This window comes from Pipistrellus hanaki (assembly GCF_964339955.1).
Source record: "Pipistrellus hanaki genome assembly, chromosome: 5".
Classification (NCBI taxonomy): domain Eukaryota; kingdom Metazoa; phylum Chordata; class Mammalia; order Chiroptera; family Vespertilionidae; genus Pipistrellus; species Pipistrellus hanaki.
In genome coordinates this window covers 91079755-91097289 of record NC_140507.1, presented here as the reverse complement: position 1 = coordinate 91097289, position 17535 = coordinate 91079755, and the positions used below count along the sequence as shown (strand labels likewise).

At 66.7% G+C, this 17535-nt stretch overlaps 1 protein-coding gene across 3 annotated transcripts in view; it reads right to left on the bottom strand.

Annotated features, from left to right (window-relative positions):
- Nucleotides 1-467: 467 nt before the first annotated feature.
- CAMSAP3 (calmodulin regulated spectrin associated protein family member 3) overlaps nt 468-17535 on the bottom strand; it is a 23376-nt gene continuing 6308 nt past the window's right edge. The window contains exons 2-19 of one of the 3 annotated variants that reach the window (XM_084883814.1): nt 12195-12448; nt 9037-9159; nt 8701-8796; nt 8497-8529; nt 7697-7744; nt 7325-7463; nt 6501-6640; nt 6329-6422; nt 6202-6256; nt 5992-6065; nt 5611-5680; nt 4071-5505; nt 2433-2572; nt 2108-2355; nt 1681-1780; nt 1270-1376; nt 1070-1188; nt 468-992 (exon numbers count right to left, since the gene is read on the bottom strand). In XM_084883814.1, the coding sequence (XP_084739940.1) occupies nt 687-992; nt 1070-1188; nt 1270-1376; nt 1681-1780; nt 2108-2355; nt 2433-2572; nt 4071-5505; nt 5611-5680; nt 5992-6065; nt 6202-6256; nt 6329-6422; nt 6501-6640; nt 7325-7463; nt 7697-7744; nt 8497-8529; nt 8701-8796; nt 9037-9159; nt 12195-12448 (3581 nt within the window). In that variant the 3' untranslated portion in view covers nt 468-686. The remainder of the gene's footprint in view (nt 993-1069; nt 1189-1269; nt 1377-1680; nt 1781-2107; nt 2356-2432; nt 2573-4070; nt 5506-5610; nt 5681-5991; nt 6066-6201; nt 6257-6328; nt 6423-6500; nt 6641-7324; nt 7464-7696; nt 7745-8496; nt 8530-8700; nt 8797-9036; nt 9160-12194; nt 12449-17535) is intronic. The other 2 variants (XM_084883815.1, XM_084883816.1) reach the window with 2 other exon arrangements.

Below are 17535 nucleotides of genomic sequence, written 5' to 3'. Positions count from 1 at the left end.
GCTGCTCCCTCCCTGGCGTGCCAGAGCTCCAGGGAGACGCCCAGCCTGGCTCACGCTCTGGGTAGGGCGTCAGACGTCCGGCCACGCCAGGGCTCTGAGGAGACAACACGGGATCCGGGGCTCAGGGGCGGTAACCAGCCTGGAGATGTAGGCAGGCAGCTGGAGGAGATGATCAAGTTTAGCCGTTGGCCACAGACCAAATGCCAGGAGAGGCAAATAACAACAGGCACGCTGAGGAGGAGAACGGATGGGGAAGGCCGTGGGGAGAGCAGGGCTGAGAAATGTCTAAGGGACGGGGTGGGGATGCTGGCAGGAAGACTGGCCTTGGCCAGAGCTGTGCAGGGCCAGCAGGGGAGCTGAAGAGACGGACAGGTTCAGGAGTGACTAGGAGACAGGAAACTGGGAAACCCTCTCAGGCAGATACACCAGGTGCCCCAGCCAGCCTCGGGCGACGCCAGTGCTCAAGGTCACTTTAAATTATTTTATTCAAGAAGGTAGGAGGACAGACGGGGGACTGAGCTGAGCCCTGAGTCCCTGAACCTCCCAGCTCAGCCCCACAGCAGGATGAGACGAAAATTAGAGGGTGGGGACTCCAGCCCCACGCAGACAAGGTTAGGGACAGACAGGACCCAGGAACCCCCCCTGAGTGTCTGAGAGGGTGGTGGCCGTGCACCACCCGGGCAGGGCTATTTGGGGGTACCACTCCCCTTCTTGGGGGTGGTGGGCTTCTTGCTCTGCCAGAGGTGCCCCTGGATGGTGAAGGCATCCACGCTCATGGACATGGTCTTGGCGGGGATCTGGGTGAAGCGCTTGCGGTCAGAGTTGTACTTGTAGATGCCTTCAACCATGGCGGGCGTGATGGTGCGGGGGCCGTAGCCCGCCAGCCGGGTCAGCTCCTCCGTCTCCCCTGACAGCGTGTACAGGGCCCGGAACTGGCAGCTTGAGTCCCGGAAGAGGATCAGGAAGTGGTTGGCCTTGCTCTTCTCAATTTCCTGGTGGGCAGGGGGCGGTCAGCCAGCACGGCGAGGCCCCACCCCTCCCGCCGGACCCACCCTGGGCACTGACTGACCTCAAGAATGCGGTTCTTCTGCGGCTCGTTCACCTTGCCCGCCAGGCAGCAGTGCGACAGGGCGTTGTGGATGATGAACTTGTTGGACTTGGCGCTGGGCTCCTTGTACAGCCGGGGACCTGGGGGCAGGGCAGTCAGCAGGGAGGGGCAGGGAGGGGCAGGGGGGGGGGGCCCAGCACCGGCCACCTGCGCCCACTCACCGGTGTACTCAGGCACTGAGGCGGGCGAGGAGGCCGTGCTGCCGTTCTCCCAGTCGCGGCTGCCAGGAAGGCGGCTTGGGGACATGAGGCCCGACGGGGACGGGGCCCTGCGGGGAAGGACGGGGAGACGCAGGCTGGGGCTGGGCAAGTGAAGCTGCAGTGTGCAGGGGGCTAGGGAAGGAACAGCCTGCACCCTCTGCAGAGGGAGCCGTACCGTGCGCTGTGCACGCCCAGTGCATGCAGTGCCCTCGCTCAGGGCCTCAGCACAGCCGTAGGTCCTGTCCCTCAGGACAGACACCCCACTTGTCCTTGTAGCTGCCCTTTCAGCCTTTAGTGGCAGATACACTCACTCATGCCATGTCACTCTCAAAAGCTCATATATGCACATATAAACTGAGAGGCCAAACTCACCGAGACGTGGACCTCTTCACGCCAAGGTTATTGGGGGCCTCGTTGGCCACTGTGGACAGGGACAGGGTAGACTGGGAGTAGACCTTGCTGAGCCGGGAACCTAGGGGAGAGTGCATGGGTCAGACCCCACTCCAAGCCCCTCATCTCCCCAAGTGCCCAGCGGGGCCTTGCCTGGCAGATGGGGAGGGAATGTGAGGTCATCCCTGCCCCCAAACCCTCACCCTATGCAGCCCGAGCAGAAACCTCTCACCCCCAAACGTACCCAAGGAGCTTCATCTATTAAGCCAACTCTGCCCAACAGCCCTTACTCTACCGCAACCCACACCCTTTGGAAGTGTTCACCGAGCAGGCAGGACAGTCCTACCTGAGACCTTCCTCACCCACATGTGGCCCCCACAATATATCCACCCCTTCCCCCGGTCCTCACCCAGCAAGCCGCGGGCTGGGCTTCGAGCCAGAGCAGAGTCATCACAGCAGCCCGAGCGTGGCCGGGGGGCCCTCCGTCCGCCCCGGCCTGGCCCCGAGGCCCGCGGCCGCAGCACCTTGTCCAGGTCATCCATCAGCTTCAGCTGGGCCCGGCGCTCATACTCCAGCCGAGTGAAGTCCCCACGCCGGGGGCCCACCTCCTCTGCAGCGGGCGCGGGGGGCGCAGGCACCACCTCCTCCTGGGCCAGCCTACAGGTGGAGGGAGGGGGCCGTCAGGCGGGTGACGGGGTCTCGGGTGCAAGGGTCCCTGGACTGCCCGGCCTCACCGTGCAGCCTCCTCCCTCTGCTGCTCTCTCTTGGCCTCCTGCCACTGCTTCCGGCGCTGCACCTCCTCCGCCCGCCGCTGCTGCCGCTCCAGCAGGCTGGCTCGCTTTTGGGCCATCTCGTCCTCGGGCTTGTCTTCATCCTGGGGCAGGCAGAGTCCAGCTGGTGTCTCCCTGGACCGGTCAGCCCAGCCGCCAGCCACTCACCTGTACTTTCGGTTTGTGATTGTTCTAAAGGCATTTAGCTGGCGCCCACGTTATGCACAGCCCCACGTGCTGAGTACTGACACGCAGGGCAGGGCAGGGCAGGGCAGGGCAGACCTGGGAGTTCTCCCACAAAGCACTGACCCAGTGGGGAAGGCATGTGCTACCGCACCAACAGCTGCCAGTCTGCAGGCTTCCTGAAGGAGCACCCAGGGGAGGAGGAGGGAGGAGAGCAGAGGGAGCACGTACAAGGGCCCTGAGGCAGCACTAGCCCAGCATGCATGGGGGCAGCAGGAGACGCGTCGGGACGCGGAGTTGGGAGGACGGCATTGCACAGGATCGAGCAGGGCCTAAGGACTGGGTTTAGCTAAGAGCAAAGGGGGTTTCGGTGGTTTTTAATAGGACAGTGACCAGGACCAATCTGCACTCTGAACATCTCTGGCTGCTCAGTTGGAAATGGCAGGTATTTGCTAGAGGGGGTCAGTGCATACCAGTCAAAATATAACAGCAGCCTGGCCGGCGTGGCTCAGTGGCTGAGCATCAACCTTTGAACCAGGAGGTCACAGTTCAATGCCCAGTCAGGGCACATGGTCAGGTTGTGGGCTCCATCCCCAGTGTGGGGTGTGCAGGAGGCAGCTGATCAACATTGGTGTTTCTCCCTCTCCCTTCTCTGAAATCAATTTAAAAAATCTTTTTTAAAATGTGACTGCAGGTGTCCAGGTGAGAGATGTGGCCCAGGCTGAGTGCCATAAGGATGAAGAGTAATGGGAAATAGGACAAGGTCAGGAAGGGGGACTGGCAAGGCCACTGGAAGGAAGGGGGCGTGTGAAGGAGACAGCAGAAGGGGGAAGGAGATGTTGATGACCCTTGCCCTATTTGTCCATTCTGTCCATCACCGAACCATCTATCCATCAGCACACCCCCATCTGTGTCCACACACCCCACCTATCTGTCCATCCGGCCGCGCACACTGCCCACTCCCATGTGGTCACCTAGCCCCCATCCACCCACCTTCTACCCATCCGCCCACCCTCTACCCATCCGCCCACCTTCTACCCATCCGCCCACCCTCTACCCATCCGCCCACCTTCTACCCATCCGCCCACCTTCTACCCATCCGCCCACCCTCTACCCATCCGCCCACCCTCTACCCATCCGCCCACCTTCTACCCATCCGCCCACCCTCTACCCATCCGCCCACCCTCTACCCATCAGCCCACCCTCTACCCATCCGCCCACCCTCTACCCATCAGCCCACCCTCTACCCATCCGCCCACCCTCTACCCATCAGCCCACCCTCTACCCATCAGCCCACCCTCTACCCATCAGCCCACCTTCTACCCATCCGCCTGACCATGCGTGCGTCCATCGTTCCAACACCCCCCACCTCCCCTCTCCCATCCATGCATCCCAGCCCCCGCCCGCCAGGCGGCTCACCTTATAGAAGAAGCCCAGCCCAGTGCGGGGAGCTCCCTCTGAAGAGCCGTCCTCCTCTAGGGAGTCGTCAGCACCAGGGGGGCTCCCATCCCCCTCATCCTCGGCCGAGGGCTCTTCCAAGCTGCCCAGGGGGATCTCGATGAGGCCCGGCCTGGCCGCGGGCTCCTCTGGAGGCGGCCCCTCCGCCAGGAGGATGGAGGAGCGCGTCTGCATGGGCACCTGGCTCGGCGAGAACTTGCGCAGGTGCGGGAGGCTGTCTACGTCGTGGGGAGGCGTGAGCACCCTGGTCAGGGGCGCCAGCCGCAGTTCCGCTGGCCGCGCGTGCTTCGGGCTGCGGGGTGTGGGGCTGGGGCCAGGCCCGGGGCTGCGCCGGGCGGCGGGGGCTCGCCGTGTGGGGCTGGCAGACGCAGCCTTGGGACCCGCCACGGGGACAGGGATGACCCACGAAGCGGGAGGTGGGGTGGGTCCGGGGGCCTCGGGCGGGACCAGGAGCCGCTGCTGCTGGTCTGTGAGCCTCTGCATATCCCGCTGCAATGAGCTCAGGGCAGCGCTCAGCTTGCTGACTGCCCGGTTATAGTCCCCCAGGCCCTCGGGGGGCACTGGGCCCAGTTCTGGTGAGAAAGTCACTGCCTTGGGCCGTGGGGACGGCTCACCCTGGCCCTCCCCCGCTGGCCGCTCCCCACCAGGGGCAGGGCCTGCCTCTGCCTCCGCCTCCGCCTCGGCCTCGGCCTCCGCCTCCCCTCCGGCCTCCCGGGGCTGCACCTGCAGGAAGGCGCTCTTGCCCAGGCGCTGGCGGTGCTTGGCAAAGATGGCTTCGATCCGCCGTTTCTGGGCCTCTATGGCCCGCCGCTTCTCCTCCAGCCGGGCTCCCAGCTCACTCATCTCCGAGCTCAGGGCTGCCGGTTCCGCGGGGGCGGGCGCCGGGGAGCCCGCTCCCGCCTCGGCCTCGGCCTTCACCAGCTGCTTCTTGCGTTCAGCAAAGCTGGTCATCTTCACTTCAGAGTTGCTGGCAGCTGAGGCTGAAGGCCCCGCCTTCGGGGAGCCCTCAGACAGTACCTCCCCTGCCCGGCAGGGAGACAGTTTTGAGGGGCTCTCGTGGGGCAAGTAGGCAGGTGCTTTGTCGGGGGGGTAGGGGGAGACCAGCGGGGGTTTGGAGGGCCCCTCGGGCGAGTGGAGGTAGAAGCTGCCGTCAGCAGCCCCGTCCGGGAGCAGCCGGGGCTCGGCGCTGTGGATGATCTGCAGGGCTTCCTCGATGGTGGGCAGGTCTCCAGGCTCCGGGGGCGGGTGGGCGGGGGCCAGGGCCGGCGCAGGGCGCGGGGGGCCCAGGCTGTCGGAGCTGACAGAGCGGAGAAGGACCGGGTCTCCCATGACAACATCCACGTCGCTGTCCAGGCCAAAGGGGGTGCTGAATGACACAGCCTGGGAGAGGGGGCGGCTGGGCGGCCAGAGGGAGGGGTCAGCCCCTGGGTCAAGCCCCGGCCCCACCCCAGCCCCAGCTGGCCCAGCCCCTCCACTGCCCAGGCCCTGGAGATGCACTCACCTGAGCTGCCGGTTCCAGGCCTTGCCCAGGGCCTCCATATGGGACATGGATGGGGAGGACTTCAGTGAGCCTGGGAGGGTGGGGAGGGGTCACTTGGTGGTCACTATGAGGGGGGCCACTCACTGGTCACTAGGGGGTGGGGTCACTGGGAGCCATGGTGGGGTAGGCCAGGGGTCTCCCTGGGTGAGTCACCGATGGTCACTATGTGGATGGATAGCGGGGGCCGTTTAATGTTATTAGAAAGTCCTGTTGAGCCACTGGTCAGTGTGGGGGTCAATGAGTGTTACTGGGCCAAAGAGACCCAGTGGAGGGGTCAAAGGTGACATGAATCAGCTGGGTGGTCTTTAGGGCGGGGGTTTCAGGGACATCCTGTGCCCTCACCTGTGGATCCTCGGAGTGGGGACTGGGGGCCACCAGGTGACAGGAGTGAATGGCGGAAGTTGAAGACAGGAGAACTGCCAAGAGATGCGCGTCAGCCAGGGCCCCGCCCTCACCTCTCCCGGGGCCCAGCAGAGCATCCCTGAGCCTGTCCCAGAGACCAGCGGGAGGAGGAGCACCAGGTGCGGACTCTCACCCCGTGGGAAAGCGTACCTACTGCCGCTGCTGTTCTGAGGGGTGGAGGCCTCGGTGGCCTGGGGGGACGCGGCTGCAGCAGAGAGAGGAGGGTCAGTCGGAGCTCGGCCCCCACCCCCCACCTGGACCCCGGGCCAGGCCTCACCGTGGCCGTCAGGCAGGTCCTTGGCCTGCACGAAGTCCGGCTTCAGCACCTCGAAGCACATGAACATCTCCGCCAACAGCACCACGAGGTTGACCTGGAAGCGGAAGGCAGGGTGAGCCCAGGGACCACGGTCCTGGATGCCCACCTGCCCACAGGCCCGAAGCGGCCTTACCTTGAGGGGTGGTGGCACATAGAGCAGGTCCTCCAGGGACAGTGGGCACCCACGGGGAAGGCGGGAGGCGCAGAAATCCTGCACCAGCTGGAGGTTGTACAGGCTGTCCGCCACCGACATGGGGTCCTTGAGGCACACCTCTGTGGGCACAGAATGCCGGGCTATGAGAAGGGGCCCCAGAAAAAGGAGGCCTCCTGTGGGTCTAGCGCCAGGCACCCTCCACCAGGTGGGCACTGAGATAGGTATTGGTTCAGGTCTCTGCATGGTTACTTCCAAACCTAGGCCACCAGTCCCCAAGAACTCAACTCAAAACGCTCCCCTGCCTGCTGGTGTGGCTCAGTGGCGGGTGTCCTCCATGCACCGAACGGTTCCATTCGGTCAGGCACATGCCTGGGTTGTGGGCTCAATCCCCAGAAGGGGTGTGCAGGAGTCTCACTCTGGCATCGATGTTTCTCTCCCTTCCTCTCTCTCTAAAAACCTTAAACAAACTTTCCTGATGGCCCAGCACTCTCCAGCACCGAACACTTTCTTCCAGATGAACGTGCTGTCTCTCTCTCCAAACTAGAATGTGAGCCACTGGATCCCTGGCCTCTAAAACGAAGTCTGGCACACAGTTAACTCTAGAAATATTTGCTGCAGGAATGAATCTTATGAAGCACAGACCAGTTTAGACACTATGTGAAGTCGCACAGCTAATCAGGGGAAGAGGTTAAAGCCAGGTCGGCCGACGCTGGAAGCTGCACTGGTCGCAGCCGCACCACTCGGGGAGCAGACGCCTGGACGCCGGGCCCGGGGAGGGCGTCTGGGCCGGCCTCGTCACTCACCCTCCAGTCTCAGCAGCTGGGGACAGTAGCAGTGGATCGTGGCGGCCAGGGCGGCCCCGCTGGACAGGTCCTGGAGGCCAGTCACGGTGGGAAAGCAGGGGGCACATCGGGCTGCAGTGCGGTCCTTGCGATACCGGATCTGCGGGTGGGAGTCAGGTCAGGTCAGAGGCCAGGCTGGCCCTCAGGCTGGTGCTCATGCAGGCTGGGCAGGGAAGCTTGGGGTTTCCGCCACGAGGGGGGGTCCCAGAGCCAGAGTGAGGGCCAGCCTGGAGCGGGGGAGGGCAGCAGCAGGCAGAGGAGGTGTCTTCGAGCAGCCAGGCCAGCGTGGGGGCTGGGGAGGGGCTCCTGGGACCGGGGTGGGGGATACATTACCATGGGGGGTTTGCTCCCCGACTCCTTCAAACAGAAGGCAATTGCGTGCTGGGGGGAGAGGAGCAGCCGTCAGCGGGGGAGGGTGCTGACTGCCGGCCCGAGCACACCTCCGGGAGCAGGGAGGAAGCCCTGAGCCCCGTCCGAGCCCTTGGCCGGCCAGCTCCCTGCCTGCACTCTGGCCGGCTTTGGGGACCCCGGCGCCTCCCAGCCTGAGGGGACCCCACAGAGCAGCCTCCATGCAGGGAATCCTCCCCCCACAAAGACCCAGGCCCAGCTCAGGGAAAGGAAGCAGGTAAGCAAAAGGAGAGGAACCCCAACCTAGGCCCCACGGTTGGGGCAAGAGGCCTGGAGTGAGAAAAGGCAGGGACCCATCCAGCCCCAGGCCGCCCCACAGCCAGCGGTCACTTCCCCTGTGCTGCAGGGATGGGCACCTCCCACCCCAAGGCTGGATCTGTCCCCAGGAGAGTCCGCCCCCTCTGGGTGCGGGCCGTCCTCCGGCTGGAAGGGGTCGCACCATCGCCTGCCCCATCAGGGTCAGGGCCGTGTCTGACGGGCTGGGGTCCGGACTCCCCCCGCAGCCCAGGCTGACAAGCTAACGGGAGATCTACCCTCTGACGGTGGGGGGATCTGCCGCTCAGTGAACAGCAGATTCCCCCTCTCGGTTCAGAGGGGTTCTCTGTCCCCCGGGGCTGGGGGTCACACCTCCTTTGCTCACAGCTGGGGAGGTAGGAGGAGGAGCAGACAGGCAGACAGACAGAGCGACAAGCAGGCAGGCAGACGGGGCAGAGGGCCCCACTTACAGGAACCAGCTTCCAGTACCAGCGTGTGGGGCACTGACGCCAGAGAGGCAGAGGAGAGGAGCAGGCCCGGGGAGGGGAGCGGAGTGGAGGAGGGGGAGGGAGGAAGACAGAGTCACCTCTAACACCCTCAGGGCAGGAACAGCCGCTCTGCCCACCCGGCCCTGGACTGTCCGTCCTTCCGCCCACCTCCTGCCCGGGCCTCACCGAGGGCTGCGCGGGGGCCACCCCGTCTGCAAGCGCCGCGGGCCCTGCTCTCCGGGCTGCCTCCTGCTCCGTCTTCTCCTGCAGCCGCCGGACCGTCTGGGGGCAGGAGGGCTCAGTGCTCCGGGCACAGGCACCCCGGCCCCGGCCCGCCCCACCCACCCCGCCCGCCCGGCCGGCCGGCCGGCCGCCTACCGGACCGTCTGGGGGCAGGAGGGCTCAGTGCTCCGGGCACGGGCACCCCGGCCCCGGCCCGACCCGCCCGGCCGCCCGGCCTGCAGCCCGGCCCAGCCCCAGCCCGCCCCGGCCGGCCGGCCGCCCGCCCGCCCAGCCGCCTACCGTGTCCACCCAGAAGAGGAGCTTGTGCTCCAGGCTGGCCAGCGCCAGCGGGCTGGGCAGCGTCTTTGTCCACTCGGAGGCGAAGGCCACCATGAGTGCGTCAATGACAGCCAGGTGGGCGCCCTGCGGGGACAGAAGGGAGGGACAGGGTGTGCGTGTGTGTGTGCGCGCACGTGCGTGTGTGTGTGTGTGTGTGTGTGAGCATGTGTGTGTATGTGTGTGGGTGTGTGTGAGACTGTGTGTGTGTGTGTGTGTGAGTGTGTGTGTGAGAGAGAGAGAGAATGTGTGAGTGTGTCCGTGTATGTGCGTGAAGGGGAGGATCGGGAGTGGGGGGCGTGAGGGGCAGGGCGGGCTGGCGGTGGGCCCTGGGGAGAGGAGCCACGCCCGGTGGGCTGGGCTGTGAGGTCTTAGGCTCTGGGCGGGGAGGGAGGGGGAGAAGGCGGCATATAGGCAAGTCCTCAAGGGCCAGAGGAGTATCTTTTGGGGGGACCCATGCCTGGTGGGAGGAGTGTTGCTGGGAGGAACCTGGCCTAGTTGGAGGAGCCTTTGGGGGGTTGGCGGTGGATGGTGGTGGGCGGTGGGCGGTGGATGATGGTGGGCGGTGGGTGGGGGTGGGTGATGGTGGGCGGCGGGTGGTGGGTGGTGGGCAGAGGGGGGGCTGATGGTAGGCGGTGGGCAGTGCGTGGTGGCGGTGGATGGTGGGTGGTGGGCAGTGGGGGGTGGGGGGTGGGTGATGGTGGGCGGTGGGTGGGGGTGGGTGATGCTGGGCGGCGGGTGGTGGGCGGTGGGCGGTGGGCGGTTGGTGGTGGGTGGTTGGCGGTGGGTGGTGGCGGTGGATGATGGGCGGTGGGTGGTTGGCGGTCAGCGGTGGCAGTGGGTGATGGTGGGCGGTGGGTGGTGGCGGTGGGCGGTGGCGGTGGTGGTGGTGGTGGGTGATGGTGGGCGGTGGGCGGTGGTGGTGGGTGGTGGGCAGAAGGGGGGCTGATGGTAGGCGGTGGGCGGTGGGTGGTGGTGGTGGGTGATGGTGGGTGGTGGGCGGTGGTGGTGGGTGGTGGGCAGAAGGGGGGCTGATGGTAGGCGGTGGGCGGTGGGTGGTGGTGGTGGGTGATGGTGGGCAGTGGGTGGTGGCGGTGGATGGTGGGCAGAGGGGTGGTGATGGTGGGCGGTGGGCGGTGGGCGGTGGCAGTGGGTGATGGTGGGCGGTGGGTGGTGGTGGTGGGCGGTGGGCGGTGGGTGGTGGCGGTGGGTGGTGGTGGTGGGCGGTGGGCGGTGGCGGTGGGTGGTGGCGGTGGGTGGTGGCGGTGGGCAGTGGCGGTGGGTGGCGGTGGGGTGGTGGGCGGTGGGTGGTGGTGGGCGGTGGGTGGTGGCGGTGGGTGGTGGCGGTGGGCGGTGGCGGTGGGTGGTGGTGGGTGATGGTGGGCGGTGGGTGGTGGCGGTGGGTGGTGGCGGTGGGTGGTGGTGGGTGATGGTGGGCGGTGGGTGGTGGTGGTGGGTGGTGGCGGTGGGCGGTGGCGGTGGGCAGTGGGCGGTGGGTGGTGACGGTGGGCGGTGGCGGTGGGTGGTGGCGGTGGGTGGTGGTGGTGGGTGGTGGCGGTGGGTGGTGGCGGTGGTGGTGGTGGTGGGTGATGGCGGTGGGTGGTGGCGGTGGATGGTGGGCAGAGGGGGGGCTGATGGTAGGCGGTGGGCGGGGGGTGGTGGCGGTGGGCGATGGGCGGTGGGTGGTGGCAGTGGGTGGTGGCGGTGGGCGGTGGCGGTGGGCGATGGGCGGTGGGCGATGGGCGGTGGGTGGTGGCGGTGGGTGGTGGCGGTGGGTGGTGGCGGTGGGTGGTGGCGGTGGGTGGTGGTGGTGGTGGTGGCGGTGGGTGGTGGTGGTGGTGGTGGCGGTGGGTGGTGGCGGTGGGCGGGTGGCGGTGGGTGGTGGCGGTGGGTGGTGGCGGTGGGTGGTGGCGGTGGTGGTGGTGGTGGGTGATGGTGGGCAGTGGGTGGTGGCGGTGGGCGGTGGCGGTGGTGGTGGTGGTGGGTGATGGCGGTGGGTGGTGGCGGTGGATGGTGGGCGGTGGGTGGTGGCGGTGGATGGGCGTGGTGGCGGTGGATGGTGGGCGGTGGGTGGTGGGGGTGGGCGGTGGGCGGTGCGGTGGGCGGTGGGCGTGGGCGGTGGGCGGTGGCGGTGGGGGTGGGCGGTGGGTGGTGGCGGTGGGTGGTGGGCGGTGGTGGGTGGTGGCGGTGGGTGGTGGCGGTGGGCGGTGGTGGTGGTGGGTGGGCGGTGGGTGGTGGCGGTGGGCGGTGGCGGTGGGCGGTGGGCGGTGGGTGGTGGCGGTGGGTGGTGGCGGTGGGTGGTGGCGGTGGGTGGTGGCGGTGGTGGTGGTGGGCGGTGGGTGGTGGTGGTGGTGGTGGCGGTGGGTGGTGGCGGTGGTGGTGGCGGTGGGTGGTGGCGGTGGGTGGTGGCGGTGGGTGGTGGCGGTGGGTGGTGGTGGGTGATGGTGGGCGGTGGGTGGTGGCGGTGGGCGGTGGCGGTGGGCGGTGGGCGGTGGGTGGTGGCGGTGGGTGGTGGCGGTGGGTGGTGGTGGTGGTGGTGGCGGTGGGTGGTGGCGGTGGGTGGTGGCGGTGGTGGTGGTGGTGGGTGATGGTGGGCGGTGGGTGGTGGCGGTGGGTGGTGGCGGTGGGTGGTGGCGGTGGGCGGTGGCGGTGGGCGGTGGCGGTGGGCGGTGGGTGGTGGGTGGTGACGGTGGGTGGTGGCGGTGGGTGGTGGTGGTGGGCGATGGGCGGGGGGTGGTGGCGGGGGGTGGTGGCGGTGGGTGGTGGCGGTGGGTGGTGGTGGGCGGTGGGTGGTGGTGGTGGTGGTGGCGGTGGGTGGTGGCGGTGGTGGTGGCGGTGGGTGGTGGCGGTGGGTGGTGGCGGTGGGTGGTGGCGGTGGGTGGTGGTGGGTGATGGTGGGCGGTGGGTGGTGGCGGTGGGCGGTGGGCGGTGGGTGGTGGTGGTGGGCGGTGGGCGGTGGGCGGTGGGTGGTGGTGGGTGATGGTGGGCGGTGGGTGGTGGCGGTGGGTGGTGGCGGTGGGTGGTGGCGGTGGGTGGTGGTGGTGGTGGCGGTGGGTGGTGGTGGTGGGCGATGGGCGGGGGGTGGTGGCGGTGGGCGACGGTGGGCGTTGAGCGGGGCCTACCATGAGGACGGGCTGGTGCCTCAGGTCGGCCTCCTGCACGGGGCGCTCGAGCAGGGCGGGCACCATGCCCCTCCGGGCCAGCAGGGCCAGCAGAGCAGAGGGGCCGGGGGGCGCCTCCAGCTGGGGCAGCGCCTGGCGCCAGGCCCGGCAGTACAGCTCGGCCGAGAGCAGAAGCCGCGTCACCGGGGGCTTCACGTGCTCCTGCGCGTACTGGTCCGTGTAGAAGGGCTCCCACAGCTCCGCGGGCACGTGCTCTACAAGGAGGGGGCAGGTCAGGACCCCCGGAACACGCCCCCACACAGACACACACACACACACACACACACACCACACACAGACAAACACATACACTCTCTCTCTCACATACATACACACACAGACACACACAAACACATACACAGACACACACAGACACACACATACACTCTCTCTCTCACAGACACACACACACACACAGACACACACACACACAGACACGCACACACAGACACACAGAGACACACACAGACACGCACACACACACAGACACACATACACAGACACACACACAGACACACACACACACACACAGACACACAGACACACAGAGAGACACATACACACAGAGACACACACAGACACACACACAGACACACAGACTCACACACACAGACACACACACATACACTCACACACACACACACACACTCACACACAGACACACACACAGAGACACACACATACACTCACACACACACACACACACACTCTCACACACACACACACTCTCTCTCTCACACACACACACACACACACACACACACACACAGAGACACACACCCACACAGACACAGAAGAGCCACGAAAACCCTGAGGGAGAGCAGAGTCGGGAGAGGCTTAAGGAAGCCCCCCCTGGGCCTCAAGCAGGACCCAAAGTAGCCGAGAAAGATCGGAATAAACTGCCCGGAAGCCCCAAGCGGCTGGGAGAGGCGCCGGCGGCCAGCGGGGACCTGCCCTCACGGTCCTCCCAGGGAGGCCCAGGCTCATTCCAGAGAAGCCGCTCTGTGTGGGGGTTCCGCTGTGTGTGGGGGGGTTCCGCTCTGTGTGTGGGGGTTCCGCTCTGTGTGTGGGGGGGTTCCGCTCTGTGTGGGGGGGGGTTCCGCTCTGTGTGTGGGGGGGTTCCGCTCTGTGTGAGGGGGGGTTCTGCTGTGTGGGGGGGGGTTCCGCTCTGTGTGAGGGGGGGTTCCGCTGTGTGTGTGGGGGTTCCGCTGTGTGTGTGGGGGGGGTTCCGCTCTGTGTGTGGGGGTTCCGCTCTGTGTGGGGGGGTTCCGCTCTGTGTGGGGGGGTTCCGCTCTGTGTGGGGGTTCCGCTCTGTGTGTGGGGGTTCCGCTCTGTGTGTGGGGGTTCCGCTCTGTGTGGGGGTTCCGCTCTGTGTGTGTGGGGGGGTTCCGCTCTGTGTGTGTGGGGGGTTCCGCTCTGTGTGTGGGGGGGGGTTCCGCTCTGTGTGTGTGTGGGGGTTCCGCTCTGTGTGTGTGTGGGGGTTCCGCTCTGTGTGTGTGGGGGGGTTGCGCTCTGTGTGTGGGGGTTCCGCTCTGTGTGGGGGGGGGTTCCGCTCTGTGTGTGGGGGGGTTCCGCTCTGTGTGTGGGGGGGTTCCGCTCTGTGTGAGGGGGGGTTCCGCTGTGTGTGTGGGGGTTCCGCTGTGTGTGTGGGGGGGGTTCCGCTCTGTGTGTGGGGGTTCCGCTCTGTGTGGGGGGGTTCCGCTCTGTATGGGGGGGTTCCGCTCTGTGTGTGGGGTTCCGCTCTGTGTGGGGGTTCCGCTCTGTGTGTGGGGGTTCCGCTGTGTGTGTGTGGGGGGTTCCGCTCTGTGTGTGTGGGGGTTCCGCTCTGTGTGTGGGAGTTCCGCTCTGTGTGGGGGTTCCGCTCTGTGTGGGGGTTCCGCTCTGTGTGGGGGTTCCGCTCTGTGTGTGTGGGGGTTCCGCTCTGTGTGTGTGGGGGTTCCGCTCTGTGTGTGTGGGGTTCCGCTCTGTGTGGGGGTTCCGCTCTGTGTGGGGTTTCCGCTGTGTGTGGGGGTTCCGCTGTGTGTGGGGGTTCCGCTCTGTGTGAGGGGGTTCCGCTCTGTGTGGGGGGGTTCCGCTCTGTGTGGGGGGGTTCCGCTCTGTGTGGGGGTTCCGCTCTGTGTGTGGGGGGGTTCCGCTCTGTGTGGGGGGGGGTTCCGCTCTGTGTGTGAGGGGATTCCGCTCTGTGTGAGGGGATTCCGCTCTGTGTGGGGGTTCCGCTCTGTGTGGGGGGGTTCCGCTCTGTGTGGGGGGGTTCCGCTCTGTGTGTGGGGGGGTTCCGCTGTGTGTGGGGTTCTGCTCTGTGGGTGGGGGTTCCGCTCTGTGTGGGGGGGGGTTCCGCTCTGTGTGGGGGGGTTCCGCTCTGTGTGTGGGGGGGTTCCGCTCTGTGTGTGGGGGTTCCGCTCTGTGTGAGGGTTCCGCTCTGTGTGTGGGGGTTCCGCTCTGTGTGTGGGGGGGTCCGCTCTGTGTGTGGGGGTTCCGCTCTGTGTGTGTGGGGGTTCCGCTCTGTGTGTGGGGGGGTCCGCTCTGTGTGTGGGGGGTCCGCTCTGTGTGTGGGGGGTCCGCTCTGTGTGTGTGGGGGTCCGCTCTGTGTGTGGGGGTCCCGCTCTGTGTGTGTGGGGGTCCGCTCTGTGTGTGGGGGTTCCGCTCTGTGTGTGGGGGTTCCGCTCTGTGTGTGGGGGGGTCCGCTCTGTGTGGGGGGGTCCGCTCTGTGTGTGGGGGTTCCGCTCTGTGTGGGGGTTCCGCTCTGTGTGAGGGGGGGTTCCGCTCTGTGTGTGGGGGTTCCGCTCTGTGTGGGGGTTCCGTTCTGTGTGTGGGGGTTCCGCTCTGTGTGTGGGGGTTCCGCTCTGTGTGAGGGGGTTCCGCTCTGTGTGGGGGTTCCGCTCTGTGTGTGGGGGTTCCGCTCTGTGTGTGGGGGTTCCGCTCTGTGTGGCGGGGTTCCGCTCTGTGTGGGGGTTCCGCTCTGTGTGAGGGGGTTCCGCTCTGTGTGGGGGTTCCGCTCTGTGTGTGGGGGTTCCGCTCTGTGTGTGGGGGTTCCGCTCTGTGTGTGGGGGTTCCGCTCTGTGTGTGGGGGTTCCGCTCTGTGTGGGGGTTCCGCTCTGTGTGTGGGGGTTCCGCTCTGTGTGTGGGGGTTCCGCTCTGTGTGTGGGGGTTCCGCTCTGTGTGTGTGGGGGTTCCGCTCTGTGTGTGGGTTCCGCTCTGTGTGGGGGTTCCGCTCTGTGTGTGGGGGGGTTCCGCTCTGTGTGTGTGGGGGGGTTCCGCTCTGTGTGTGGGGGTTCCGCTCTGTGTGGGGGTTCCGCTCTGTGTGGGGGGGTTCCGCTCTGTGTGGGGGGGTTCCGCTCTGTGTGAGGGTTCCGCTCTGTGTGTGGGGGTTCCGCTCTGTGTGAGGGTTCCGCTCTGTGTGGGGGTTCCGCTCTGTGTGTGTGGGTTCCGCTCTGTGTGTGTGGGGGGGTTCCGCTCTGTGTGTGTGTGGGGTTCCGCTCTGTGTGTGTGTGGGGGTTCCGCTCTGTGTGTGGGGGTTCCGCTCTGTGTGTGTGGGTTCCGCTCTGTGTGGGGGGGTTCCGCTCTGTGTGGGGGGGTTCCGCTCTGTGTGGGGGGGTTCCGCTCTGTGTGGGGGGGTTCCGCTCTGTGTGGGGGTTCCGCTCTGTGTGTGGGGGGGTTCCGCTCTGTGTGTGGGGGGGTTCCGCTCTGTGTGTGGGGGTTCCGCTCTGTGTGGGGGGGTTCTGCTCTGTGTGGGGGTTCCGCTCTGTGTGTGGGGGGGTTCCGCTCTGTGTGTGGGGGTTCCGCTCTGTGTGGGGGGGTTCCGCTCTGTGGGGGGGGTTCCGCTCTGTGTGTGGGGGTTCCGCTCTGTGTGGGGGTTCCGCTCTGTGTGGGGGTTCCGCTCTGTGTGTGGGGGTTCCGCTCTGTGTGGGGGGGTTCCGCTCTGTGTGTGGGGGTTCCGCTCTGTGTGTGGGGGTTCCGCTCTGTGTGTGGGGGGGTCCGCTCTGTGTGGGGGGGTCCGCTCTGTGTGTGGGGGTTCCGCTCTGTGTGGGGGTTCCGCTCTGTGTGAGGGGGGGTTCCGCTCTGTGTGTGGGGGTTCCGCTCTGTGTGGGGGTTCCGTTCTGTGTGTGGGGGTTCCGCTCTGTGTGTGGGGGTTCCGCTCTGTGTGAGGGGGTTCCGCTCTGTGTGGGGGTTCCGCTCTGTGTGTGGGGGTTCCGCTCTGTGTGTGTGGGTTCCGCTCTGTGTGGCGGGGTTCCGCTCTGTGTGGGGGTTCCGCTCTGTGTGAGGGGGTTCCGCTCTGTGTGGGGGTTCCGCTCTGTGTGGGGGTTCCGCTCTGTGTGTGGGGGTTCCGCTCTGTGTGTGGGGGTTCCGCTCTGTGTGTGGGGGTTCCGCTCTGTGTGTGTGGGTTCCGCTCTGTGTGGGGGTTCCGCTCTGTGTGTGGGGGTTCCGCTCTGTGTGTGGGGGTTCCGCTCTGTGTGTGGGGGTTCCGCTCTGTGTGTGTGGGGGTTCCGCTCTGTGTGTGGGTTCCGCTCTGTGTGGGGGTTCCGCTCTGTGTGTGGGGGGGTTCCGCTCTGTGTGTGTGGGGGGGTTCCGCTCTGTGTGTGGGGGTTCCGCTCTGTGTGTGGGGGTTCCGCTCTGTGTGGGGGGTTCCGCTCTGTGTGGGGGGGTTCCGCTCTGTGTGAGGGTTCCGCTCTGTGTGTGGGGGTTCCGCTCTGTGTGAGGGTTCCGCTCTGTGTGGGGGTTCCGCTCTGTGTGTGTGGGTTCCGCTCTGTGTGTGTGGGGGGGTTCCGCTCTGTGTGTGTGTGGGGGTTCCGCTCTGTGTGTGTGTGGGGGTTCCGCTCTGTGTGTGGGGGTTCCGCTCTGTGTGTGTGGGTTCCGCTCTGTGTGGGGGGTTCCGCTCTGTGTGGGGGGTTCCGCTCTGTGTGGGGGGGGTTCCGCTCTGTGTGGGGGGGTTCCGCTCTGTGTGGGGGTTCCGCTCTGTGTGTGGGGGGGTTCCGCTCTGTGTGTGGGGGGGTTCCGCTCTGTGTGTGGGGTTCCGCTCTGTGTGGGGGGGTTCTGCTCTGTGTGGGGGTTCCGCTCTGTGTGTGGGGGGGTTCCGCTCTGTGTGTGGGGGTTCCGCTCTGTGTGGGGGGGTTCCGCTCTGTGGGGGGGGTTCCGCTCTGTGTGTGGGGGTTCCGCTCTGTGTGGGGGTTCCGCTCTGTGTGGGGGTTCCGCTCTGTGTGTGGGGGTTCCGCTCTGTGTGGGGGGGTTCCGCTCTGTGTGGGGGGGTTCCGCTCTGTGTGGGGGGGGTTCCGCTCTGTGTGGGGGGTTCCGCTCTGTGTGGGGG